We start from the raw sequence: 27,885 nt of genomic DNA on the forward strand, positions 1-27,885 counted from the left end.
GGTGTCATGAGATCTTCCAAATTTGTGTAAAAAAACTTTTAAGTGGAGAGTCTCTATAGCAGGTTAGAATTTTGTGATAACTTCAAGGTAAATGATATTTTAAAGTGTGTCATAGTACATTTGTTCAACCTTGTTTCATGTTTGGAAATACTTCAGAGATGGCTTATATGTTATTATCAGAGAGTTCTCAGACATGTATAAAATATACAAAATCTCTGCCTAATAATGAGTTGTTCTGACAGAAGGTACTGCATGAATGTTGAGGTGTTCACTCCCATCTGATGGGATGGTTTTGTAACCCCTGGCCCCTGACTGCTACAGTTATCTGTGTCACTAGTCAGACTGAAACGTTTTGGTTGATACATTCGCATATGAATGAACTGACCTACTTTGCATGAGCAGTGATCCAGTAAGTGATTTTTGGTATGTTGATCCTTTCTCTAAATTGGTTGCACAGTTATTAAATATGACAATATATTAATTGACTCCTGGTCATTTCTTCTGTAACAGTTGGAAACTTATAGGTGGAGTGTACTTCACTTCGAAGATGAAACTCCTCCAACATTTTTTGAGGGTAGAAAACTTCCTAACTGACTGTATGGATTTTGTGATTCCTCTCTTCCTGTAGAGAGCGTGCTACTTGGCACAAGTGAAAGTAGGAACCGACGATTTCATGGTATCAAGGGGAGACCACCCTATCTAACAGCCATCTAGGTGAGGCAGATAACTTTATCATTTCAGATAAAAAGTTGTTTACCAGTTAGGGCCGGATTTGTAAGGTATTTGTAATTTTCCTAATTGCTAAGTATTATCGAAGTAACTTATTTTACCAGAAAAAAAACAACATGGGTTTCTCCTACAAATCTGTTTGTATATAGGTCATTTTTTCACCAAATCAGTCCACCCTCTAATTCTGGAATTTTTACTTTAGACATAAAATGCAATAGTTGTGAAAGCAAATAAATTAAAATTTTAATAATAATAATAATAATAATAATAATAACAACAATACATTTGAATTCATATTACATGTAAGTGAAATTTATTATATATATATATATATATATATATATATATATATATACACACAGTAAGAGCCAGAGACAATGCTAAAATCTTTTGAAAACACATCTATGTAAAGCTGATAAAGAATTGGGAATGAAGCAATTACAGGTGATTCAGAACCAGATGAACCTTTATAGGTAGGATTTGTAAATTTTAGAACTAATCTTACACAAAGTTTTGTATGCACAACTAGTCCTTAAGCTGATCGATGAATTGTCATGAAAAGTAATTAATGTTTTGATTATCGAATGAATAGATGCATGTTGACAAATTAAGAATGGGTACATGAAGTACGTGTTTGAAATATTATTTAATTAGCAAGAACACTGAAGTTACCACTTCATCCAGAACTTTCTACATATGTATATGCTAACAGGTGCTTGCATTTAATTAATAAGGATATATATTGTAGATAGGCAAAATCTCTGATGTAAGCTTCATCATGGAAAAGGTGGGAATGTATCCAGCATTTTTCTAAAGTATTTGCTCTGACATTCTGTGTGTTCATTTATATGTATCCTAAATCAGGCCAATGAAAATTGCCACACGAAATGTTACCAGCATGTAGTTTGTGTAGGTAAAATATGAAATTGACAGTGCTAGGGTATATATCATCTGTTTGTTTAATGTGATGAGATGAAAAGAAAATACAATAAGATCAGCGAAGGGTAGCATAATCCCCACCGGGACTGCAATAAAAGCCGTGATTGCCTTCCACTAGATTGGGTGGATTTCTGCTAGACTTGAGGGAAGGTAAGCAGACTGCAAGGACATCAGTTGTTCATAGCTGGCACTTAAACCCTGTCCCTTGTGCTCACATTCAACAGATTGAGTGTGTATTCCATAATCCATGATGCATATGCTGGCATCATAGCATCACAATATTATTGGTGGAGTGTCTGGGGTTAATGGCATCATCCCCAACTGATTGCCACCCCCCAACCCCAGAAACTGGTTCCATTTTTTAAATATCCACTGCTTCATAGGGGAACTTGTTTATATTCTGGTGAATCCAATGACCTAAAGACATTAATATGTCAGCCATCTAGAATTTGTTTCATATGTTCTTCATAAATTTGAATAAACTCAGCCTTTTCATGAGAAGCAGGCACAATAATATTAATGTTACATATTTGTTTCGAACATTTGTCACATTAATAAGTTTTTCACAGACATTACATCCCATTGTTATCTGGTACAGGCCGATTTATTGGCTGATACACATGATAGAGGGAATTTGCCTTTTTTATCCCTGATTATGAAGGAAAACAATAACGTTTAGCTATAAAGTTAATGATTCATCAGCAGAACTTTTATTTTGTAAAGTATATAAAGTTACACAACATGAAATATATTTGACAGAATCTGGCAAATTCATCCTCTTCAAGAATAATACTAATTTGCTAGCTAATAGTATATATATATATATATATATATATATATATATATATATATATATATACACAGCATTGTGAATTAAATCCAAATTAATCCTAAACATTATGCCACAAATCCAAATTTATAGAGTGTTCAGAATGAATTCCAGTTTTGAATGCTATGATGTGTCATCAGTCTTGATGTATCATGGTGAAATAATTCATAACGTCCATGTATGAATGAATTCTCATTAATTTCAAAATAATGATTTAATCTCAAAGTCAATGAGAATTTGTAATTCCAAAAATAATTTAGATAAATATATTCTGGCAAATTATAACTGAACACAACTTAAAATACTGACTCCACTAGATAGAAATTAAAACAGGAATATATACATCTGATGTAAACAACCTTAATGTAAAAACCTAAGACAGAAAACGAGGACCAGGATGAAGGTTAATAATTTATTTCCAAAACAGTATAAGTTGTAAACAGGTCTGATCTTTTGCTTAAATTTAGTAAACAAAACAAAAGTAGACCAGGAATTCCTAAGGGAAAACTAATGTCCTGAAGTCATGTCCAAGTAAACATGTTTGCATAAAATATTTTAATGTTTAGTCTAAATTCATGGACAAGAGTTATCTATGTAATATCTTGTTTGCAAAATAACTTTCACAGTCTACAGTCATGTACGAAAATTAAACATAAAATATAGATAGTTGCAAAATTCTGGATTTTTTAGAGTGCAAAATTTATATACCCTTGCTTTTGATCAATTACAATCATAATTATAATTGCAGTTATAATTTTAATATTTAAAGTATTACTTTTAAATTTTAATAATAGTTTTATTTGCTATTTTTACTAAATATTTATGTGCACTTTGTACTTTTGTGCAGAACTGAAAAGAATCAAAGATACGGCTGAAATGAATGAAGAGCAAGTTGCACTGTCTGTATTCGGTCAGCAGGTCAAGGTTGTCCAACGACTGTCCAAGAATTACTCTGATCTGCAAACGGCATTCAGTAAGTACAGACAAGAGACTTCAGTACATCTTCTGATACATTTGTTAAATCTAGCCATTTAGTGGCTATTAGTGGCCTGCTTAATAAAGACCCTTTAGTAACCATATTTTATTGTCCATCTGTTTTAACAAATTCTTTCTAAATGACAGCTTAACAGGGAGCAATTGGTTTTTAAACAAATATTTTATACAGTTCTGTATTGATGACACCTTGCTATTTCAGCATGGCATTTGGACGAGTTGTAGTCCCTGAATACGTATCTCTCTCATCCCACTTTAGATTTCACCGCTTGACATTCACAAGGATTTTAACCAAATTTGCCACACAGCTCAATGAGACTGATTGAATTCTAATTCTCTATTATATCATATTCATGAACTATACATCTTATTGATTGTTCTCCTGACCATAATTGTATGACTATTTGCTGGATTTCATCAATATTTGATAAGGGACTTTATATTTATGATATATTGAATGAGCATGACTTCAAGTGGTCCCTGTTGCCACTCTCAGAGGTTATATCCCCATATTGCCTGTCCTTTGGAATTTGATTTCCTCTGCAGAACTTTTAGCAAAGATTTGTTGTCTTCAACCAGATTTGGCATTAACCTTTATGATGATGAAATCTTGAATTACATCACTTAGAGATACCAACCATTCTTAGTTTGGAAAAAATCATTCTGTTTCTTACATCAGATAATGCTACTACAACCTCTTAGGGCTGATTCTGGGTATCCAGCTAAATGCATTTTATGTATGTGAAACATCTTAAATATGATATTTAAACATAGCCAAAACGTTAAAATGTCTCATTCTGAGAAACTGTACCTATGAACCTGTATCCCAAATGCAATAAAATATTTTCAAATCAAAACTCTCATTAGCTTTGTACTTTTATTCACTGAAAAATAAGATTGTTAATTAAAAGATGACCATTGAGGATTGTACATTAGCAAGAAAATAATAAAAGAAACATGCTTCAGAACTAAAGGAGAATATCTTTTTTCTGTGGGCATTTGTTGTGACAGATGGTGAGTGAGAAGAATGTAGAAAGCATTTTAAATAAATTGCTTTCATTCGGTAATATTTTCTGCTTAAAATACTTATTTTGTTGTAAGAAATCTTTTAATGTATTTCTGTTTTGATGTTCAGATTGAGTTGTTTTTAACACACCCATTCCTATTTCAGGTTGGAATGGGTTGGTGTCTGTGCATCATTTGCAGAGTAATGTACCCGGATCCAGACTTTGGTTTTTGTTGCAATATTTCAGTCAGTTTTGTATGGAGGCTTTATTTTGGTCAAACCTTGAATTACCTAGATTTTCAACAACTCATGACGCTTTTTGTAGGTGTTATGCCCCATGATTTTAATGTCCATATAAGATTGGTTTCTAAGTCATGACTTTACCAAGGTTTGCTAAATTTCAACCAAATTGAGGACAAAGTTTTATGCTGATGAGAACTTGAAGACTCGGATGCGGAAGTTCATGGGTTTGAACCCAGGCCGAGTCATACCAGAACTTACAAAAATGGTACTAACAGCTTCCTCTCTTGGCGATCAGCATTAAGAGGTTAATGGTAGGACTGGTAAGCTTGGTGTCAGGATAATGTGACTGGGTGGGACATCATGCCTCATGTCTGGCATGATGTCCCGCTGCCAGACATCACTATAAACTGCCACACTGCAGTCATCGTAGCAAAATGATATGTTCAAAATCAAAATCACACTCACACACAGAGCTTGAAGAAAGTTGGTTTCCAGTGTCCCATGACATCATTTACAGAAGTTGGGATCCCTGTTTGATTCTTCTCTTTGTTGTCTGCTGCACAACATAATTGTTGGTGTTCAAGCACATTTGGAATGGTTATCACACCTTGAATGACTTGCATTGCATATCATTGTTCACAAGAGTTAGGGCCAATGACGTCTCATCCACATTTAGTTCATACAGACTAATTTAGTAAGGAATATTGGATTTCAGTCACATTTATTAGGCACAGCTATATTAAGAAGGCCTTGGATGTTCAGTGTTCTTTAAGGCCATTAAAGTTATAGTACTTCTGTGTTGGTGCTGGTTGTACAGCAACAGTTATTTTAAAGTTAGTATTCCTGTTCTGATTCCCTCATTGTCACGTGCCTCCTACAGTATTATTTCTAACACTGGAGAAGGACGGACAATTTAAATTTAAATTGCTCCGAGGCTCCAGTCAGCAATGCTGATAGTCTAGGTGTATAAAAGACTCAAGGTGAAAGGCATAACCATTTAATAAATATCAACATATTCAACTATTTCATTGACAATTTCTCAACCGTTATTCTTTTGACGAATACAAACAGTGACCTATTTTGTTGCCAATTGCTATCCTCATATGAAATACCGTCTTAAGAGAGTGTGTTTTGATTCCTTCAGTGTTGATTCTGTTACTCATCTGTCCGCCTCTGGTTTCTCTCCACTGGTACTTCCAGTACCCTTGACTCCATGCTTGCCTTGCACTTCCGGAACTCTCTTCCATGCTTCCTTCCTCTCTCTACTGGTACTTCCTGTACTTTGCCTCGACCCAACTGCTTATGTCACAGTTAACCACCCACATGGTCTCTACATGTCTTCCTTCTAGTCGATTCATCAATCTTACAACCCTAGTTAGGACAGTAATGCAAATTTGGGCAAAAATATGTTACCTAAGAAGCCTTTAATCCAAATCCAAATGAGATTTTCACAAGAATTCCTTCCTGTCCTTTTACAAGTGCACAACTTGTGCTCTTGGGGTACATTGAATGAATCTTGATGTTGTTGCGATCTTCTTCTTGAGAGATCCACATCTGTACTAATTTTCCAAAATAAATGTAGCCAGAATAACATCTTGATTGCTTGGGAACTCCAACTTAAATTTGAATTTCTCAGTTCCGATTGGCTTCGGCCCAGTCTCTTTGAAAACTGCCCAGGGGTAATTTCTCTCTTACCTGTCACTCTGAATTCCTGGTCGTGACATCGCTGACTGAGTGTAAAGCAAACAAAGGTGCCTAGACTCAGATGTAGAATTCCTTTTGAATTTAGCCTTGAACAGGCCATTACAAAATGGTTACACAACAGACAGGCAGTTTCTTTGTCCAGAATCGGGTCTATATTCAAAACCTTACGTAATATGTATTAACATATGCAGGTGCTCTGAGTACTAAGTAACTAAGAGAAAATATGTGTATATATGAACTGGAACATTAGCCAATCTTCCCCACAACATGACACTCATGTTTTATAGGATGGAATGGTGTTGATGTATCCATCTTGCTCCCTTGAGGGCCTCAAGGGAGAATGGTTCTTGACTAATGAGTCACCCTCTATAAATAAAGCATTATTATTATTATTACTATTATTATTATTCAAGCTGTTCTAGGTATGTTAAAGCAACTTTTTAACTTATTGGATTATTGGCTAAGATGTTCCTTTTGCTGTTTAGAGTTTTTCAGTTTTAAGAATTTTTGTTTGGGCCAGCTTGTCGATCCTTTCTTTGTACTCTCTTGGGTTTGGTATACATATTAGATCTTATTAGTATAAATTTAGTAAACATATTAGACAAGATATATATATATAGATGTGCATCTTTCAGCTAGCAATCCTTCAATTTGACCATTCATAGTTGTCTTTTACCATTTCTTTATCATTCATCCACTTTCATGATTTGTGGTCTGGAGGAAAACTTGTGATGCCTATCACTTGCTTTTATGTTTGTGTTTTTGCAAATAAAAATTCCTTTACATTAAATGTAAATCTCAGTAGAGATTTTTTTGGGTTGAGTGTGGAAAACTGAATTTTTTTTTCTCAATCATCCCTATTATGTCTTTGTTTTGTTTTAGAAGTTATTATTATCGACCTTAGCTATATGACCATATGTAATTCTTATAATTAAGGTGCCCTCAAGTTTGGAGGCCCAACCCCTATGTACGGTGGTCTGCTTATGGCCCTAGCAGGATTTGCAAGTAAGTCAATAATGTGTAGGAAACGTATTCCAAATCACTTCTCTTGCTTACATAATGAGATTTTGAGATGGTAGGATACCATCCCCTTAATTCTATAGTTGCGCCTTTTGATATTTCATGACAAATCTGATTAGCAAAACTTGTGTGCATACATTAAAATCTTTATTTAATGTCTCAGCCAGTGTTTTATCGTTTACTTTTATAACTTGTTGAATTTTAAAAGACAGTTATTGCACTATAGTTAATCCCTCAGTGAGGAAACCTGGCACGTCACATTTTAAAACCATTAATACTGTTACTTCTACTAGAGATTGCAAATCAGTACTGGTTTAGGGTTGTTTTTTTTATCCCTGTATTTTAAAGATCTGCTAAATGTTTATCAGAAACTTGTTTTAATCACTTTTCGCAATGAGACATTTCCCATTGGATTCTGAATTGATAATGACAGGGTAGGATACTTGATAGGTCATAAGATTTCAAAATGAAAAACCCTTTCCTTGCATAGAAAATTCAAAAGAATAAAATAGAGCTAAAACCTTAATGATTGTAAATTGTTTGACACATTTTGTATTCTAAAAATAGATTTTTGCATGGCTTATATATTTTGTCTCACAAAATTATGGCTGTTATTTTAATAAAGGCTTTTTAGTTGTTAAGGGACTATTACTATAAATAATTAGATAGCAATGTTAAAAATTAATATACAGTGGTCCCCCTCTTATACGGCCACCCCTTCTGCACTGGGAAAGTGGCCTTATAAGACGGGTGGCCTTTCCAGAGGGGGACTAAATTTTTGTGAGCAGTATATGTGATGTACATAGTAAGAAGGCTACATACTTCAGAGCAGTTAATATCTGCATTTAATATCTTTGTTTAAAAGTAACATTAATTATTAAAAGATTCTAATTGGCTTAAGAATAGACTTATTTCAACTGAATATACATTAATAGTTCTTATTCTTGGCATAAGCGTGATATGCGAGTGGATATTATTGTCATGCACATTGCAAAACCATTCAAAACATCATTTAAATCTTGGTACATACATAATTCTCTTTCCATTTGCTCCAGTTTCCAATCACTGCTGAATAATCTCCTTGTCGGTTATTCGAGTCTTTTGAGCATGAAATTATTTTATCTGAGTCTTTTTAACCGACTTTCTTCTAAAGTAATACGTCCCTGTTTACGTAATGACATGTTATTGTTTGGTAATGATTTATTCGGATGTTGCTAACTGTATGTGATTTAATTATGAAGATGAAACCTTTGTAGAATCAACAAAATGCCTTCTTCATAAAGGAAGCGATAAACGTATTGTCACATGATTTTTCGGTCTTTGTCAGGTACCCTGTTTTGTTCAAGGTTAATTTCTCTGTGTGTGTTAATCCACAAAATCTGTATTTAGCCTATGCTGACCATGTTATGATCTTGACAATTACGTCTGGTTATAATCATCAAAGAGAAGAACTCGACAGATGTGTGAAGCCCAAAACTCTATCGTAACATTGTTGAGCTCATTTCCTGTAAACGTCGGCTTTTATAGATAATGATATAATATTAATCTTAGTGTTACATGTACTTTAGTCTATACTTCTTTCAGTAACAAAAACTTGTAATTGGGAGAAATGTATCAACGATAGAGATAATCTGATTACTTACCTTATGTTACGATATGAATTAATTATTGGTTCTGGACACATTTGAAATAAAAAGTGGCTGCTTGTAAGGTTAACATTTTACATTTTTGTACCAATAACCTGGTCACGTTGGAGGGGTGGCCATTCTTGAGGGGTAATTTTTTTAATACAAACTCGTTGGTGCCAAGGGATTCTATTCGTAAGAAGCGGGTGACCACTGGTCATGGGGGTTGTTCAAGAGGGGGACCACTGTAATTTTGTTTAAAAAAAGAAATAATATATTTTGGTTTCCATTTTTCTTATCCTTTCTTCATATTTCGAATATGTGTAATTTCATATGACGATGACAAACATAGAGCATTAGTACAATGTTGCAAGCATATTGAAAGTAACTTATCCTGCTTTTGCTTTACTGATAGGTTACTATTATAAGTTTATGCAATAGTGCATTAACATTGTCATTGTCACCAGCAAGTACATATTTGGACTATAAATTTATATACCTGTTGAATTGAAATATGTTACTGCCATGAAAACAAACGATAATGGTGTTTAGTTAATTGCTTGCATATATAACGCTTCTGGAGTTTCTGAAGATTGTATGAGATGGTTTCATTACTCATCATTTAATTAGATTAAATAGACTTATCATGGATTCCATCAAATTCATTTTGGTCAGTAGAGCATTAGTCTCTCTGAGTGACTATGTTTTCAGACAGTGCTGGCATTCGTGTTGCATAAACAGTTTTTAAAGGTTTTCAGTCATGGTTTGATTCACTCAGTATGTTATACCAAGTACGTAGATATAATTTTGTGCGACTTGTCTGCCTTTCCTAACCCATTGTTTAAGCTGTTTGTGGACACCTTTTTTATGGGGCATAACTTTAAAACCATTAAATATGTCTCAATGAAAGTAGATGCTCATTTTAGACTGTGGGTCAAAATCTGCTTTTTGCTGTTCAGAAGTCTTCAGTTACAATTGTTTTTTGTTTGTTTTTGTTCATTTGAGTTCCTGAGCAGAACTCCAAAATCATTTAAAATATGGTACACTTATTAGACTAATGATTTATACATAACGTTTTTCTGTTTAAAATTCTTCAGTTTTAGTTTTCTGTTGTAGAAATATTGTTACTTTGTAAATACAGATTTAATATATGTGAATATTTTTGACAAATCAGTCCTCCTAGCAATGATTTTGGCAGGGCAGTTGATGCATATAATTGTCTTACTTTTGACTTCCCCCAGTTCTTCTGTCTGCTTTTGTTATGTTTTGTTTAATTAAAATAATTACGATCCAACCCAAGTCAAAGTTTGCCATGTTTGAATAATATATATCTTAAATTTAAGATGCAGGTGATATTGGAAGCATGGCCCAAGAGTATCCTGGTCAGATTAAGGCCTCATCAAGAAAGACATGTATGTATATAATGTATATAATAGGATACCAAACCATCTATCTAGCTAACTTACTGAGATGCTGTTTGGGGACTCATTGAGGGGTAAGAGAGCTGACATGATGGACAAACCAAATGCTTGTATCACTATCAAAGATTACTAAATGAGCTTTTGTTTAAATTTGCTCCTTCCAAATTGTTGTGTTGATTTTTACGAAACTGATACTTATATTTATTCAGAGGTGTCTTCGCTTTCCGTGTTCTGAATGTACTTTACACAGTGTATGAAAATGTTGTATCAAGATTTTTTGTAATGAAGAGTTATTAACACGTCTTCACTCTGGCTACAGTAGTGTCACTTGAATGTTAATCATTCTCATTTTTCATACAAAAAGGCAAGAGTGTTATGGAAAACATGTAAATTTTTACATGCAAGAGAAGTAGCCATCGCAAAAGGAATGTCATTGTGGTGGCTCTTATTTTGAGATGGGTATCATTTTCAGCTATGTGAATATATTACATGAGCTTGTCTACACAGCAGTTATGGGTCTCTGTTCTAGTTACGTTGGTTACCCGCCCATTAAATTTTTATATAAACCATTAACTTTTGATACAGTAATAATAATGTGTTTATTATATAAATTTGCATATTGCTAGGATATTCTGTTGATTATCTTAATTTTCTGATGTATAAACAAAATATTTCAGAAGAACCCTGTAAGAAATGAAACTCCATATTGAGGATTAATTACGCGTTAAACAGTGCTTGATGAAAGAGGGAAACAGAACTAACACAAAAATCCCCCTATGCCAATTTTATCCATGGTTCTAAGTGCTGTTCCAGTAAAACATATACCCACCGGGGGAAGGCACTTTCAAATTCAACAACCAACCCACAACAGAAGCAGTTTTAAAAAATTATGATCCACCATCAGATTTGTTTTAATCAAAAAACACTGCCCCCTACAGAAGCATATTTTTTAAACATAATTTCTGGCTATGGGTTAGTGGGCAGTAGAAGTGATTTTAATATTGGGTTGGGGACAGAAGCGATTTAAATGACATCTGGCTGGAGGTAATCTACTGAATTCTTATAGATCATATAATCTACTGCATATTTTTATTTGTATTCATTCATTATTATCAATCTTTTGTCCTTTTGTTTGTCTGTCAGCCATGTCTCTGATACTGTGAAATCACAAATTTTCATGGTGGCTTATTATTTGTAGATGTCATTGATCAGTCAGTCCCTTAATACCTACTAATTTAATGTCCATGAATACAGATTTTATAATAGGAATTTCTATTCTAATACAGACATCATAAATTTGTATCCTTACTAAAAACTGTGTTTACTAAAGTGATCACTATGTTTTGCTATTTTTCTTTGTTCGCAGGCATGCTGCTTTTGATTAGAATAATAGTTAAATCTTGTATTGTTTTAAATGTATGGTCAGATGCTATGATTCCTTGTTATTATTTTTTTCAATAAATGTTTTGTTAAACTTATATTACATGATTTGTCAGAAAAAAACCCATTAATGCCTGCGGAAGAGATGTTGCATTATTTCTGCCTACTTTTACACTATATCAGTTCTTGTAAAGAACATAAATTTCAGTTACTGATGTCTTATTTTTATGCTTGTTGCAAGACTAATATAACATTTAAAAAACAAAAGAAATATAACAACTCAAACATTTTTATATCATTAATTAGATTTTAAAAAATGGATGAATATCAAGGAATCATTTTCCCAGAGTACTCGTAAAATCAGTGTCATTGCAGTTAACTGTATTGTCAACAGCATCATCATCACTGATGGTATTTTGGAGTTCTTCAGTTTTAAGAATTTTTGTTTGGGCCACCTTGTCGATCCTTTCTTTGTACTCTCTTGGGTTTGGTATACATATTAGATCTTATTAGTATAAATTTAGTAAACATATTAGACAAGATATATATAGATGTGCGTCTTTCAGCTCGCAATTCTTCAATTTGACCATTCATAGTCGTCTTTTACCATTTCATAGTCTGCTTGTTCAGACATGGGTATCTTGAATAAACATAACCGGCATATTGTCCATCCAACATGTACATCGGACTCGCACTCAGCATCAATTTTGGGCTCAAAATCACACACTGGTATTTCCCGTGACATTTTCCCAATGTCCAACAGACCGATGTACATGAAATTCATTGTCATCATAGCTATCACCAGCCAGTATTTGCCGACTGACAACATCATCTGAAGACAAACTCCTGTTGTGATTCAGCCATTTTGGTTTGCTATGTGTCCCTTACTTGAAACATGCATTTGTAAAACTTCCATGATGAAAATAAGTTTAAAACTACCATAAAATGCTTGTTCCAGGGCCAATGAACCAATCAGATTAGTTTAACTGCCATTCATGTTGAACCGAAGTATCCAGCTATCTGGATGTCGCATCAAGCACTGCGAGACCAATAGTGGCAGTACAAATTGTGTTGCAAAATGCACTTTTAAAGTTAAAAGTTTAATAAAAATTGCTTACTGCGCAAAGCACATTTTGTATCCACAACATTGACATAATTTGTGGAACGTGTTTCACTGTTTTAAAAGTACTTGAGTTTGTACAAATTACGTACACTCATGTGTACTGGTATCATTTTATGACCCAATGTTTTATTCATGTTAGACCACTAGGAGGGGGTTAGATGTGATTTTAAATATATATTCATTTTATTTTTTTTCTTCTGACAACCCCACCAGCAATTTCTCGTTTTGTTAATACAATCCACAACAGAAGTGATTTTCCTAACCAACCTTCCACTGCCAGAATCAATATAGTTTGAAACACAACCTCCTACAGAAGTTTTTTTGAAGTGCCGTCACGGGGGGGGGGGGATATATGTTTTACTGGAACAGCCCTAATGTATAGTTTTAATAAATTCTTGGATACATTGCTGGCAATACTTATATTTAATATTCCCTACAGGTTTTTCCATTCCTACTGTAAATGGAATAGAGATTCCACCACGAATCATCCTTATCACTGATGGTCACCTGACAGATACCTTTCTTGCAGCTGGTCCTGATGTCCATGATTCTGATAAGAAGGCAAAGGTAACTGTCAGTCTCAAATGTGTTAAATTTAATTTGCTTAATTTTACCCCAATATCATTTTCTCACCAATAAAATTCTTGGGGAAAAAAGCATACCTGTTCTTTTGCACGAGTCTCATTCCAGGAAGCATCATGCTGTTTCATTTGGCATCATAAAGATGTAGAAGTGCTTATGAGGGCCTAAAGAATGCAGATTTAGGCATTTGTGCATGGATGTATTATTTGATTTAATATTGGCATTGATACATCATGCATCCAATCTATGTTTCAATTTTATTATTCTGCTATCAAAGCCAATAATAACCGTAACATTGGCTGATAGCTAATCCAACTTAGTGTGCATGTCCACTGCCTGACCTTGAACTGACCCATATCACAGGCCCTGGTTGGACTCCATTCTTTGTGTAAACATCATTTAATTACATTAAACACCTACTTGTAATTGTATTGTAGTAGTGGTTTTCCTGAAAGTCTGCATTATTTATAGGACAATCTCTCTCAGCAGGATCAGAGCATTGTTTGTGTGACTGAGTTAGAGCAATTTCATTTTGAAATTAGTAACATATATTAAGTTCAAGGAAATGAAATCACTGCTTTTCTGTCAAGAAAATTTAAGTAAACTCCTATGTACACCAAGTAGAATCAGTATGTTTGAGATAAAAGGAAGGAAGTTGATTCTAAAGGAACAAAGGGTCATATCAACATGAGTTTTTCAATTGAAGAATTTGTATTATGTCTAGTTATTCATAAATGAAAATGATGTCAGTCTGGTATCCAACATGATCATCACAACACTTTATGGACTATATTCCTGATAAAATTTGTATTAAACTTAGAAATTGACTTATATAAACAAGATATTTTTTATTATAAGCAAGATCTGAAGATATTAATGAGGTTATGCTACATTCGGTTACCAGGAGCATCTGAATTTGAATAAAAACTGACACTAAAACACCAGATACTACTACTCCTCCTTTTACTATGACTACTGGTAATACTTTATATTGTGAGGGTACACTCATTTAGCTGAATATTACCTAATTCTTGATGGGTGCCTTGGGAGGCATACATAATTTTATACAGTTTTAAAGTATAATGGTAGAGGAGATATACTATGTCAACTGTCCCCTAATTAATGTCACAAAACTATTAGCTTCTTAGAGCTTAAGAATGAATTTGAACATCCAGCAAGGGAGTGTTTTTAACCCGAGTTTATGGGTGTGTCCAGTCCTTTCTGTCATTAATTGAAATTCTTCATGTGCTCAGAAATAATAGTTAAATAAAAGTTAAATTGCTTATTTGTTCACGTTTGGTTCCATTGTAGAATATTTATTGTAATACTGCCAGTGATCACATGACATAACTGGCTTAAGCAAGGCAAGGCAATGTAGTTGTTAATTCCACACTTAGATCCTGTCAGCATGGATGTTTGAAAATTATTGAGATGGATTATACTATGTGTGAGCAGAAGGAATTCCAAAAGGGTTAAAGATACAGTTTGATTATGGTTGTGTTGCTAAAAGAGATCAATCAGTATAGAGAAACAAATATTAAATTAATTCTCTTCGCAAATTATGGTCTGTTTCAGTTCAGAAAGTTGTCGAATTTGGTTGTACAGTGGAACCCCAGTATAACGCGATAATTGGGGTCCAATAAATTGGATCGCGTTAATATCGGGGTCGCATTAATGAGGGGTTTTACAGTATTTTACTTTTTTCAGAGAACAACTCATTGTCACATATATGTGTATTCATGTATAATGTATGTGATGAATAGAGTATCAACACCGTTTACTATCGTGCTGTTGTGGCATGCAGTTCATCCATAATGCATGTAATTCCATTGAAAAATTGCACACAGATTTACAATATTCAGTAATGTTGAACCAGATCATTGTGTCAGAATTCAACATCTAATATACATCATGAACAGAGTATTAACACGGTTTACTTGCCATCTGATATCGTACCGTCGGGGCTTGCAGTTAATCCATAATATATGTAATTCCATTGAAAAAATTGCATACATATTTAAACTATTCAATAATTTTGTCACACATCAGTATATGTTTGAATTCAATGGGAAAAATTAACAGCAAAATTAGGTTCAGAAAGACAAGCACGTGTACAGTTCATTATGTTCCAGGGTCTATGAACAGTGTCTGTACAAATTTCATACTGCTAAAATTTTCTCATGCGTTTCTGTGTACATTTATCCTTTTGCAAATTTACAATTATTAACGCTTGTATGCCTATTCGTTTGAAAGACTACAGCAAGAATAATTAACAATCAACACATCCTTTCAGCGTGCGTATAACTTTTACTTCAGATTTTATGAATATCAAAAGAAAATGTGAAAACTACTGTACTAATCATTGGGTAAAGTGCAGAGATTGACTTGCATTTGTGAACTTGCTTTTTCCATAACGGTAACATATTTTTATAAAAAATAGGAAATTAATAACGAGTTCATAAACAAGCACCATACCCATGTAAAACCAGAGAACTAAGTGCAGTAGGCCTGCAATGGTCACGAGTCACTTTTATAAATTTTTTAAAGCTGAACACATGTACAATTTCATACCTTTCAATTTCCAGCTAATAAAGTGGACATTATTTATTGGTCAACTGATTGCGTCTGATAACATCGCCAAGCCCAGCAAACATGTTGGCGGCTTTCGTTTTTTGATGTTTATTAAATTGTGAGAATCTTTTATCAACCACCGCATTGTCTGCTGCTTGGTTGTGTATGCAGTTAAAGAAGAAACACATGTTGGCTATTGTTTGAGCAACGACTGTATACAGAATTAATTGAAGACAATCACAAAGATGACTTACTAGCTTTACTCATGGATCAGTAATAAGTAACATTTCCAATAATGTTTATTTTGGCATAACACTTCAAGAACCTGGCGAAATTGTTAAATTTCAGAAGCTACGCCACGATCATATTATATTAAAATCCATACGCTAACTCTTCCTCAAAATGATAATAAATGTTTTATACTATTTCTCATACTTTAAAAAAATAATATTTTTTCCCGGTACGAGAAAAATACATGTACATGTATTTAAAATTTCAGGAACCACGCCATGATCATATTGTATACGAATTCATATGCAAACTCTTCCCCAAAATGATAATAAATGTTTTACACACTATTTCTCGTACTTAAAAAAAAAATCCTGGTACGAGAAAAATACACTTACATGTATTTAAAACTATTTCACGTACTTAGACCAAAAAATATTTTTTCATGTGCAAATGAATATTTGAAATTTCGAGAGCCATGCCACGACCGCATTATATCCTAATTTGCGTTATCGCTGGCACATTACAGCGGGGTCACACTGTATGTATGATAGAAATAATCTGAACAGGATTAAAGATGTTAATTGACTCTGGTTGGATTACTTCTGGCTCATTAAATTGGGTAAATTTGACTCCACTGTTTAAAATGTGTCAGAATGTCTAAAAATGTCATTGCTAAAATACCAAACTCCAAACAGCATAAATATCATATGAAATTCATGGATGGATGCAAAAGGAATTTCAGTGGATGTAATCTGGTTCAAAGGGACATGAATATGCATTACGTTCTTCTTGTAAAGCTGGTTTTAAAAACTGTTGCAAGAATGACATCATGTGTCATGCATAAACCCCATTTTATGAAAGCAAATTAAGGTTGTGAACAAGGATACCATCACTGAAATCTGTGTTTGCGGAATTTGCATCAAATGTGAATAAAGTTATACATGCTGATGCACTATTTGCCATCATTATAGCTGAATATAATCTCACAATTCCGGTAGCAGATCATCCTTCCGATCTAGTCAAAATGTATCCTGACACACGAATCACATAACAGTTCTCAATCAAACGGACAAAAGCTAATCAAACGGTGACTATTACATTGTTCATAAGAAAATCATAATTTAAATTGTTAATGATAATAATATTAATAAAAATTGTAATAAAGATAATAATTTATTATTTAAATTCACTCTTGTGAGTGACCAGTTACTGAATGCCACTGACCACCATGATTTGCAGGCAAAATATGTTTCACCTTTTAAGAATGACTGCATTGCAGGAACTGACATAAACACCACTGGCCTTAATTTAATCTTTTGTAAACTTGAATTTAATCCAGATTTAAGCACATGACACTAACTGCCATTGTACTCCATAATACCTGGGTGTATGGCGTCTTTGTCTTTCTCTGTGTACTAATAAGTGATAATCGTTTTAAAGATTTGATTGTCATTATTAAAGAGATGTGATGCTGATGATATAGATGACAACACAAAGGATATTTAATGTACACATGTGTGATTTATGTGAAGAATGTTTCTGAGACTGCCGAGGGAACCTGGATCCAGTAACAGTACATAATCTCCTAAGTATCAAGATCAACAATGATGAGGACTGCCCCACATATAATCTGACTGTAATCTCATAGGATATGCTATAAATGCTTGGATATGTATAAAGAGAGTATGCATTCCAACATGTTACTGTGAACGGGCTGTTTTGATGAGTTGATCTTCATATTTTAATATAAAATAGGTAAATTTCCTTATCGTGTCGATGAAAATCTTTCATTCTTTGAGGTCTAAACACCTAACCAAATTGTGGAAACCTCCTAATCTGTCCTGGCCTGACTTGTATTTTCTGTCACATGTATGCTCTAGAGAAGGAATTTCTTATTTAATTTGAATCATATTTGAGGTAAATAAGCTAGTAATTTCAAGAGTTGATGAGTCTTGCTATGCATACTGTTTTAAATCAATGGCATCCCTGACTTTTGTTGTCAAGAAGCTTTGTTGCTGTGCAGTAGACTTTTGAACTTGTGCGTATTTATTGGTACTGCAAGTTTTGTTTGCAGAGAGCATTCTGGGAATGCAATGTGCATGACATGGATTATTATCAAGAAGCAGATCTTTGAGTTTCATGATTAGATACCATGTAGTGCTCAGTAGTGTGAAGTCAGTTTCATCTCTAGTGGGCATGAACCTCAAGTTTCTTGTGTCTGCATAGACCAATTTAAATTGTGAAAAGAAACAGCTTCATACTGATTGCTGTTCCTTACACATTACCCTGATATGTATAACCGCACACATGACAGGTTGGCATTTGAGTTGCAGTATAGTTTTTATCAGTTTTATGCATAAATCAGACTGAATTTATCAACAAAAAAATATTTTCCTCCAGAGTGATGTCATGAAAGCAGTGAAGAATATTTCCAGTAAGAAAATCATGATATATTGTGTGCCAGTTGGAGATGCTGATGAGGTAAGAGTTAATATGAAAAACAATGTTTTCAACAATCTTTCCATGAGAAATGAGGATTTTGTAATTTAGAATCAAATTTAAAATAAAAAATGCACCTCATTCCCAATTCCTGTAAATATATGATAGTGTTACCTGTATTTTACAGTTTTGTCATTTTAAAGAGACGATGACTAAGTAAAATTATGTAACATTAACTATTTGACTAATAATAATAATAATAATAATGATAATAATAGTAATATGCAGAACAAAATATTTTTACAGAATAAATTTTAAAAACCTCATGTTTAATATTGTGTAGAATTGGTTCAGTAAAAAGGTCATTAGTCTCTTAGACAAATCCTGCTAAATCAAAGGCGGTACATATAATATCTGCAATTGAAGCAATCCTGATACTTGAACTATTGAATATGCAAGATTAGTAATCCAGAGTAAAAAATATACAAATGGACATCACTAATTTAGTTTGCCTGATATCAGAAAAATTGTTTAGAAGTTTGCCTGAAGATGATGATATTGATATTTAAGATCAAGTCTGCAATATTGATCATAAACCAGTTGATGCTGAGTCTGTTCAGTGTCAGTTCTTTTGAGAAAAAGTTCAACATAAATTGTTAACAAAACCAACATGACTACACAATTATTATCAATAAGAAAAGAAAACTAAGGAAGACACTGAACATAATTAAAACAAATAATTTTGATGGCTTTGCAATACTTAAGTATTTTAGCTAAAAGTATGAGAAATGTGTGCGTGTGTGTGTATGTATATATGTATATATATATATATATATATATATATATATATATATATATATATATATATATTGAACATACAATTTAATCATTGTTCTGTCTTCAGTAATATGTTATGCATTGTGGATTTTTAAATAATTTTGAATCATTCTTTATGTACATAATAATAATTTGTTCAGCTATTAGAGGAATGATTAATGTTTGAAGAATAATTTGGGGGGGGGATTTATTATGTAATCTTCATGAAGCAGCTAGCTATCTCATGATGCATATCTAGTTGCCCATGTCATATTCTTGATACCCCCATTTGCAGATCTTGATGGGCCAATGTTCCCATCAGGTTGAATCCTAGAATGAACCCTGAAATTAGAATGATCTTGTTCCTTGATTGTGGTAACAATTTGACTAAAGAAAGTAAAATCCTTTAAAATGTTACATGTCACTCTAAAAATTGTTGGCATCCAGCCAGTAGGGAGATGGCAGTTTTCAATCCATATATAGAGTTTTCAATGCAGATATATAGTTTTCAATGCAGATATAGAGTTTTCAAGAAATAAAAGGTTGTCATTTTGAATAGTATGCTGTCTTCACATTAAATTATTTACTAAAATTTGCAAAATTGTTTGCCTTAAGCTTCACATCTGAGTGTAAGTTCTCAATAGTTTTCACATTCGCAAGTAAACACAGTGTAAAGTTTCAAGTCAATAATTTTACAGTATAACCTATCTTGAAACAAAAACCCTTCTGCCAGAAGAGATAATGGTCTCCAAAGACTTGTGGTCTCACATGACAAGCTCATTCAGTTATGGATGCTAACTACAGGCCAAGTCTTAGAAAATTTAAACATAACTCCAATCCTGACAATACACTATTCAATGCTATACATGTTCCTTAATGTAATATAAGCATGTAAATCCTATCTTTGGGTTGATAAGGGATATTATTTATTACCAGTGAAATGGTCAGTAAGCTGAAATGTGAATTTATTATGTCATCAAGAAAGGCTAAAATTATTAATATTTATTTGCCTCATTCCATACACATACACATTTGGAAATCAAGATATCATTGAATATCTGATATTATTACTTTTTTATTTTTAGTCATTCCTGAGGTTAGTGGCCAAGAAGTCTGATGGGCAAATTATATCCTACAAAGATGGAAGAAAGCTGGCAAGAAGAACAATCAATACTGTTAGTTGCATTGATGTGCTAAAAGATGAATAGTTGTTTGGTTGCTTGGTTGTTATGGGTTTAGTGCCATATTTCAGCACATTCTAGACTATACATGGCTGCCAGTTTATTTGGTGGAGGAAGAACCCAGAAAAACCTTGGAATGAACCACTGACCCACGAGCAGCTACTGAAAGGTTTTCTTACATACCAACATTGTCCGAGCCAAGTTTAGCACCAACACATTCTAAGTTGATATGTCGGTGATCTGTAAAGGCAAAAGCCTTAGAAAAACTTGGTTACCAAGGGCCCCTAAATATGTAGTGATTTAAAAATGTACTAAAGTGGTCCTCCTCTTCAACACCACTGACTAGCAGTCACCTAGTTTTTATGACCAGAATCCCTTGGTACTATCAAGTTTTTATGCTCAAAAGAGCTACTCTAATGCGGCCATCCCTCTAACATAGCCAGCAAGTGTTTACCAAAAAATGTAAATATACCCCTCATGTGAGGACACAATGTAATAGAGAAATTGAAACCTCATAAATATGAGTTGGTTTATTAATTTTAGTCCCGTGACCTTTGTTCCAGTGTTCATAGTTTTTATTACTAGAATCACTTGGTACTATCAAGTTTTTTTGTGCTCAAAAGTGCCACTCTTGGGCAGCCATCCCTCTAACATGGCCAGCAAGTGTTGACCAAAACAAAATGTAAATATACCCCTCATATGAGGACACAATTTAATATAGAAATTGAAACCTCATAAATATGAGTTTGTTTATTAATTTTAGTCCAGTGACATTTGTTCCAGCATTCATAGAAAGTACATAATATTAATACTTAAAAAGCATTATTGTACGTAAACTGCTTATCCTTAATGCTGTATCTTACTTAGCTGTTGGGTTTTGTCATTGATTATTATAGGCTGTTGTTACTACTAATTAGTATCAAAATGTCAAAAGCAACAGCAATAAGTGTACATCCATGGCCCGCACTTCAGACAAGTCTGTTACCTTCACCAACAACTGCATTTCCCAGTGCTCAGACAAATGTGTCAAAATCAACACGAGTAGTTCACACAACTGAAACACCAATTTCAGCACCCCTTCCTCCAAGATATGTGTCTGAAATACAATCCAGAGTCCAACACACGACATCACAAGCCAGAAAAGATAGGACTCTAATAATTGGCTCCTCAGTTTTGAAAAGTATAATACCAAGGAGACTTTTTAAAACAGATGTACAGACTCTAAGAGGTGCAAAAATCAACAACATTACAGACAGAATAATGAACAGTGACCTAACCAAATACAAACAAATTATTATTTTAGTAGGTGGAAATGATGCCTGTGAGGGAATGTCACTAAATCAACTCAAAACAGATTTTGAAAGTTTATTGTATGCTGCTAGGTATTGCAGCCCAAATACATGTAAATTAATGATATCGGGACTACCTCCTCGTGTGGACACCAAGGCCAAAGAAATAAATGATGATAATTGACCTATGTGAAGACTTCAACCTACAGTACATTCCACAATACACATCTTTCTTTCTTCAGAATCAGGATGTCAACCTTAGTCTCTACCACAGAGACAAAATTCATCTAAGCAGAAAAGGAACCTCTCAGCTACTGAGAAATATTGACATGTATGCCCCTATTTTCAAGCACTTTAATGAAGATTGCTGTCTCAGCTGTGGAGAAACTGGGCACATGACACAGGTATGCCATCATGGCAAACAGATTGAGTGTTTCAGGTGCCATAAATATGGACACAAACAAAGACTTTGTCCATCAATGTATACATATTAGGAAGCTGGCAAAAAGGAGAATGCCAACGCTTCATTTACAAAAAATCTAAATGTACCCAGTGGGACTCTTGACTCTAACTATTCAATGGACACTATTGTAGATGCAAATGTAAATGGATTTTCAGGGTTTGTATGTGAATTTGAAGATGCTAATATATATATATATATATATATATATATATATAAACATTTAAATATAGAAATAGGATGTCAGAATAATAAAAGTAATATGGAGACAATCTCAGTGAGTACCACATTGCATGATGACATATATGTAGTTGATATGATACTAAATACAAAAGGTTTTAACATAGGTCACTTAAATGTACAAGGTATAGTGGGAAAGATAGACCAGATTAAGTTAATGTTGTCTTCCAAGGAAAATAATATACATGATTTAGGACTCACTGAAACCAAATTAAATGCTAACCACAATGATGATCTATTTCACTGTCAAGGCTACAATAAATCATTGCGTAGGGACAGAGACAGCGGGGGGATGGGGTGTGTCTTGTTGTATACATTAGGGAGGATGTAAATGTAAAAAGGCGACTTGACTTAGAGTCATATGAAACTGAGAGTATCTGGGTGGAAATTTTTCAAAATAATGCAAAATCTTTCCTAGCTGGTTTCATTTATAGACCACCTTCCTCCAAAGCATTTTGGAATGATAACTTTTTGAAACAAATGGAAAATGTTCTAGCACAGGAGAAAGAAACATATACATAGCTGCCAACCCTCACGAATTTGGTGTGAATTTACGACTTTTTCAGCGATTCACGGATTCACGCCGCAAGCCAAAAATTAACGAATTCTCCAATCCTCAATTATTTTAAATCTTTAATAAAATAACTGATTTCCCGTTAAGCGCTAGTTATGATATTCGCAGTTGCCGAAACAGTCCGGTACTGCTGGACGCGATATTAGTAGATCTTCAGCCAATTAGTACAGTTGGCCCGGTAGCAAGCATTTTAGCCTATTTTAATCTGTATGTATAAGGGTAGTTTTACAAATGCTTTTGAGAGAATGCAGGGCCTAACCGGAATTTTGCTCCGCGCAAGCGTCACCAACACTGATTTGAGTTATGGTTCAGCATCGCATGTACGATTTTGAAAACGTCTTCACCACTAAGAAAAAAGAACTCTATTACTCAAAAAGTGAAGTTTAATTTGGAATAAATCAAAAATTGCCCGTGCATTCTGCCATTAAACATTGATATTCATCATGCTTTTTGCACTCAGTGCGCCATCGCAAAGACGATGTGAGGAAGCACGTCGGTTGCATAAAACACATAGAAGTTGGGAAAATTAAGAATTCGCAGATTTCAGCTCCGGAATATTTTAAACAATTGGCGGAGGAAATGCAGGCTACCAACACTGAAGCATTATTTGTGAGTTTTCTTGTCGAAAACAATCTACCTTTATCAGCTGGAGACCATGCTAAACATTTGTTCTGACAAATGTTGCCAGACTTGAAAATCGATTCCAAATTTTCCTGTGGAAGGACCAAAAGTGCTGCAGCTCCTGTGCATTCCTCACAGCAACAGTGCAAGTGAAGAGTATTTTCTCTTTTGAGGAAAAATAAGACTTTAGCCGGCAAGAAGTCTGAACTGTTTAGAAAACAAATTTACGATCAAGCAGTTGAGGAAGTTTAAGTCTGTCACAGTATCATGTCTTGATAAATAAATATTTCTGCATATATGTAGTGTATTAGTTTTATTTTGCGAACTTGATATAGTGTAGTATTGACGGTCGGAGTGGTCAGAGTGGATGGAGTCATTGTCATGGTATTTTTCACGAATTCTTGTCTAAATTCATGACTTTTTGTCCCTACTTTCACTAATTGTGAGCCTGGAAGGTTGGCAGCTATGCATATATACTCGGAGATATAAATAAGGACCTTCTCAGTACTCAAATAAGGAACAACTGGATGGAATATATTGAATCATTAGGCCTAGACCAGCGGGTAAATGAGCCTACAAGGGTAACAGAAAAATCGAGCACTCTTATTGATCACATTTATACCAACCTACCAGACAATGTGGCTTGTGTTAATGTACCGAATGTTGGTCTTAGTGACCACTATCCTTCTTTTTTGACAAAAAAGGTTAAATGCAAGAAAAATAAGAAAAATACACATAAAACGATCACTTACAGATCATTCAAAAATTTTAATGAAGAACAATTTCTCAATGACCTACATAAAGTTGCATGGAATATGATCCAAAATTTGGATGACATAGATGAAGCCATGAGGGTGTGGACTGACTTATTCATGGATGTAGTATCTAAGCATGCACCACTGAAAGTACATTGAGTAAAGACTGAAATTCAACCTAATTGGCTTACTACTGAAATCCTAGATGCTATGAAAACATGAGACAAATTCAAGGCTATGGAAAACCATGCACAATATAAAGTATGGAGAAATAAAATAACAAGTATGATTAAAAAAGCTAAAATAAACTTATTATCAATCACTGCTTGAAAACAAAAAGAGCAACACAAACTCCATTTGGAAAGTCTTCAATGAACTCACTGGAGGAACGCACAAAAAACAGACAAAATTCACTCACTTCTGGTAAATGACACCATAGTCACTGAGGAAACTGACATTGCAAATGTTTTCAATGATTTTTTCATCAACATTACCACAAAGTTAAAAGAGCCAGTGATAGAAAACAACTTTAATGAACTGAAAAAGTTCTGCAGCAGCAAAATCTCTAAGGAGGTATGTTAATCTATCCCACCAGTGTCAAAAAACTTTGTTAAAAAATGTCTCGGTGAACTTGATACCAAGAAAGCTACAGGACTTGATCAGATTGGTCCACGACTCATTAAATCTTCTGCCTTTGCTATTGTAGATAGCATAACATTCATAATTAATTTAAGTATTGCAACCTCATCTGTCCCCAAAATATGGAAAACTGCAAAAGTAACTCCTATTCACAAATCTGGTTCTAAGGATGATGCTGATAACTACCGACCAAACTCAATACTACCAAACTTGTCAAAATTGATTGAAAAACATGTCCATGACTCATTCATGTCATTTTTAACCAAACACTTGCTGTTACACCGTAACCAATCAGGCTTTAGACAGAACCATTCCTGTGAGACTGCCTTGATCTTCCTAACTGATAAATGGCTTCAAGCACTTGACCAAGGTAGAATAATAGGAACTGTATTTGTAGATTTCAGGAAGGCTTTTGACATGGTGGATCATGAAATCCTTTTGAAGAAACTGAAAATCTACCAGTGTGATGAAAGAACAGTTAGGTGGTTTACTTCGTACTTAAATGAGAGAACACAACATGTTTACATAAATAATGTTCTGTCTGAACCTGAAACAGTTAGATATGGAGTACCACAAGGCTCAATTCTAGGTCCATTACTATTCATTTTATTTATTAATGACCTACTACTTTTACTAAGAGACTCAATATCATCTACAGATCTCTATGCAGATGACACAACATTGTCAGACATCCAAAACACAAAGCATGAGCTCGAAATTTCTTTACAGAATGCACTAAACAAACTGGAAAACTGGTGCACATGTAATGGCATGGTGGTAAATACTGGTAAAACTAAAATATTACTTATCTCAACACGGCAAAGAAGGACAAATCTTGATAGTGATGAACTATGTCAGACATGGAAGGATACAAATCTGCAAATGGTCTGTCATGATAGACTACTTGGTGTTCTGGTAGATAATAACCTATCATGGACTGAACATATCAAACGTATCAGTAAAAAAGTCAATTCAAGTTTATGGCTTCTCAGTAGGATAAGACATTTTCTCCCTGAAAGGCACAGAAAACTATTTTATAACAGTTACATACAACCCTATTTGGACTACTGTAGTACAGTATGGGGTAATTCAAATGATAAAAACATAGCAAAGCTGGCACATCTTCACAAAAGAGCATTTGGGCTAATATCAATCCAGAAAGAAAGCAAGGAAAGTTTAGCTGGTAGGTTAAAAATATTACCTATTAAAGACCGAATCTGTTTGAGAAAGGCCAAATTAATGTACAGGATATCTCATAATAGTGCTCCTGAATATTTACAATCACTATTCCGGTATAGGCTACCTGGTAATACTTGCCACCTGCGATCCATGTCTACCAAACAGTATAAAATTCCCAAACCAAATAAGGAGTTATTTAAAAAAAAGTTTCCAATACTCTGGAACTCTGCTCTGGAATAGTATTCCAGTTGAGATTAGAAATGCCCACTCTCTTTCCTTCTTCCAAACCCAATATATCCAGTGGCTTCAGAGATGCAGCTTAAATAAATGAATTCCTTTGTATGAGGGCCTCAAGGTAGATTAGTTTTTAGCTAATTGCGTTACCCTCTTTAAATAAGGTCATTATTATTATTATTATTATTATTATTATTATTGTCACCTATATTTGTAGATATGTCATTATTAATTTGTCACATTCATTTTTTGTTCTTGCAATGAAGTTAATTGTCATATGCATTAAGTAAGTATTTTCAAAGAAACTAATCTGTACACCAATATTGAATTTTTCAGTTTTTAATTAAATAACAACTAAGCCTGATCAGATTCTGGTTTAGATATTTAATTTCTGCTTCAAATATGTATCATACCAATCATAATACCTCAGGAAAACTACTCCCTTGCAGAGGGAGCTAAAGGTTTTTTGTTGACCTATGTGGCAGTCAGGCAGAATGATCACTCCTAAGGTATAAGACTTGGCAGCAAAGCCTAAAAATATCTTAGTTATTACTTCCGCTCATCCCAAGAAGCATGCTTTTGTCACGAGAGACTTCCCAGATGCCAGAATCTACGTGGAAGATATACCACTACAAGTTGGAGGAGTTTTTTGCCTCTGAGGAAAGTATACTCCATCAATATTTCCTCCTTTCTCTTTTCATCACAACAAAGTTTTACTTTTACAAGTTGCTAACACTTTGTCGTCATCACATATTTAGGTACTGCACCGGGAGCCTAAGCAACTTTACATTAAGTTCTGGCTATAGGTATTTTTTACGTGCAAGTCTCTAATGCTTATATAACTCCCATCTATATATATAATATGTAATTCTATTACGAACAGGTACATATCAGTGAGTTTCAATTCCTTGGCATTCATAGCATACAGGTACAAAGTTCATTGTTTAAACTTGTACAGACAGTCTATGGACCTTTTTCCTTACAAGTATAGCATAATAAAAATATATATTGTCCCATCTACTGTATATGTCTCTATAACAGTGCTTCAGTTCCCTTTTCTGT

At 33.9% G+C, this 27,885-nt stretch overlaps 1 protein-coding gene across 1 annotated transcript in view; it reads left to right on the plus strand.

The window, feature by feature from the left end:
* LOC149791314 (uncharacterized) overlaps positions 1-27,885 on the plus strand; it is a 291,320-nt gene that overhangs the window by 169,532 nt on the left and 93,903 nt on the right. Inside the window, exons 22-27 of the mRNA XM_089969843.1 lie at positions 3,345-3,470; positions 7,380-7,448; positions 10,432-10,500; positions 13,452-13,579; positions 18,797-18,877; positions 20,737-20,826. Coding sequence (XP_089825969.1) covers positions 3,345-3,470; positions 7,380-7,448; positions 10,432-10,500; positions 13,452-13,579; positions 18,797-18,877; positions 20,737-20,826 — 563 coding nt within the window. The remainder of the gene's footprint in view (positions 1-3,344; positions 3,471-7,379; positions 7,449-10,431; positions 10,501-13,451; positions 13,580-18,796; positions 18,878-20,736; positions 20,827-27,885) is intronic.

This window comes from Sinohyriopsis cumingii, chromosome 9 (assembly GCF_028554795.1).
Source record: "Sinohyriopsis cumingii isolate HCF-2022 chromosome 9, ASM2855479v2, whole genome shotgun sequence".
NCBI lineage: Eukaryota > Metazoa > Mollusca > Bivalvia > Unionida > Unionidae > Sinohyriopsis > Sinohyriopsis cumingii.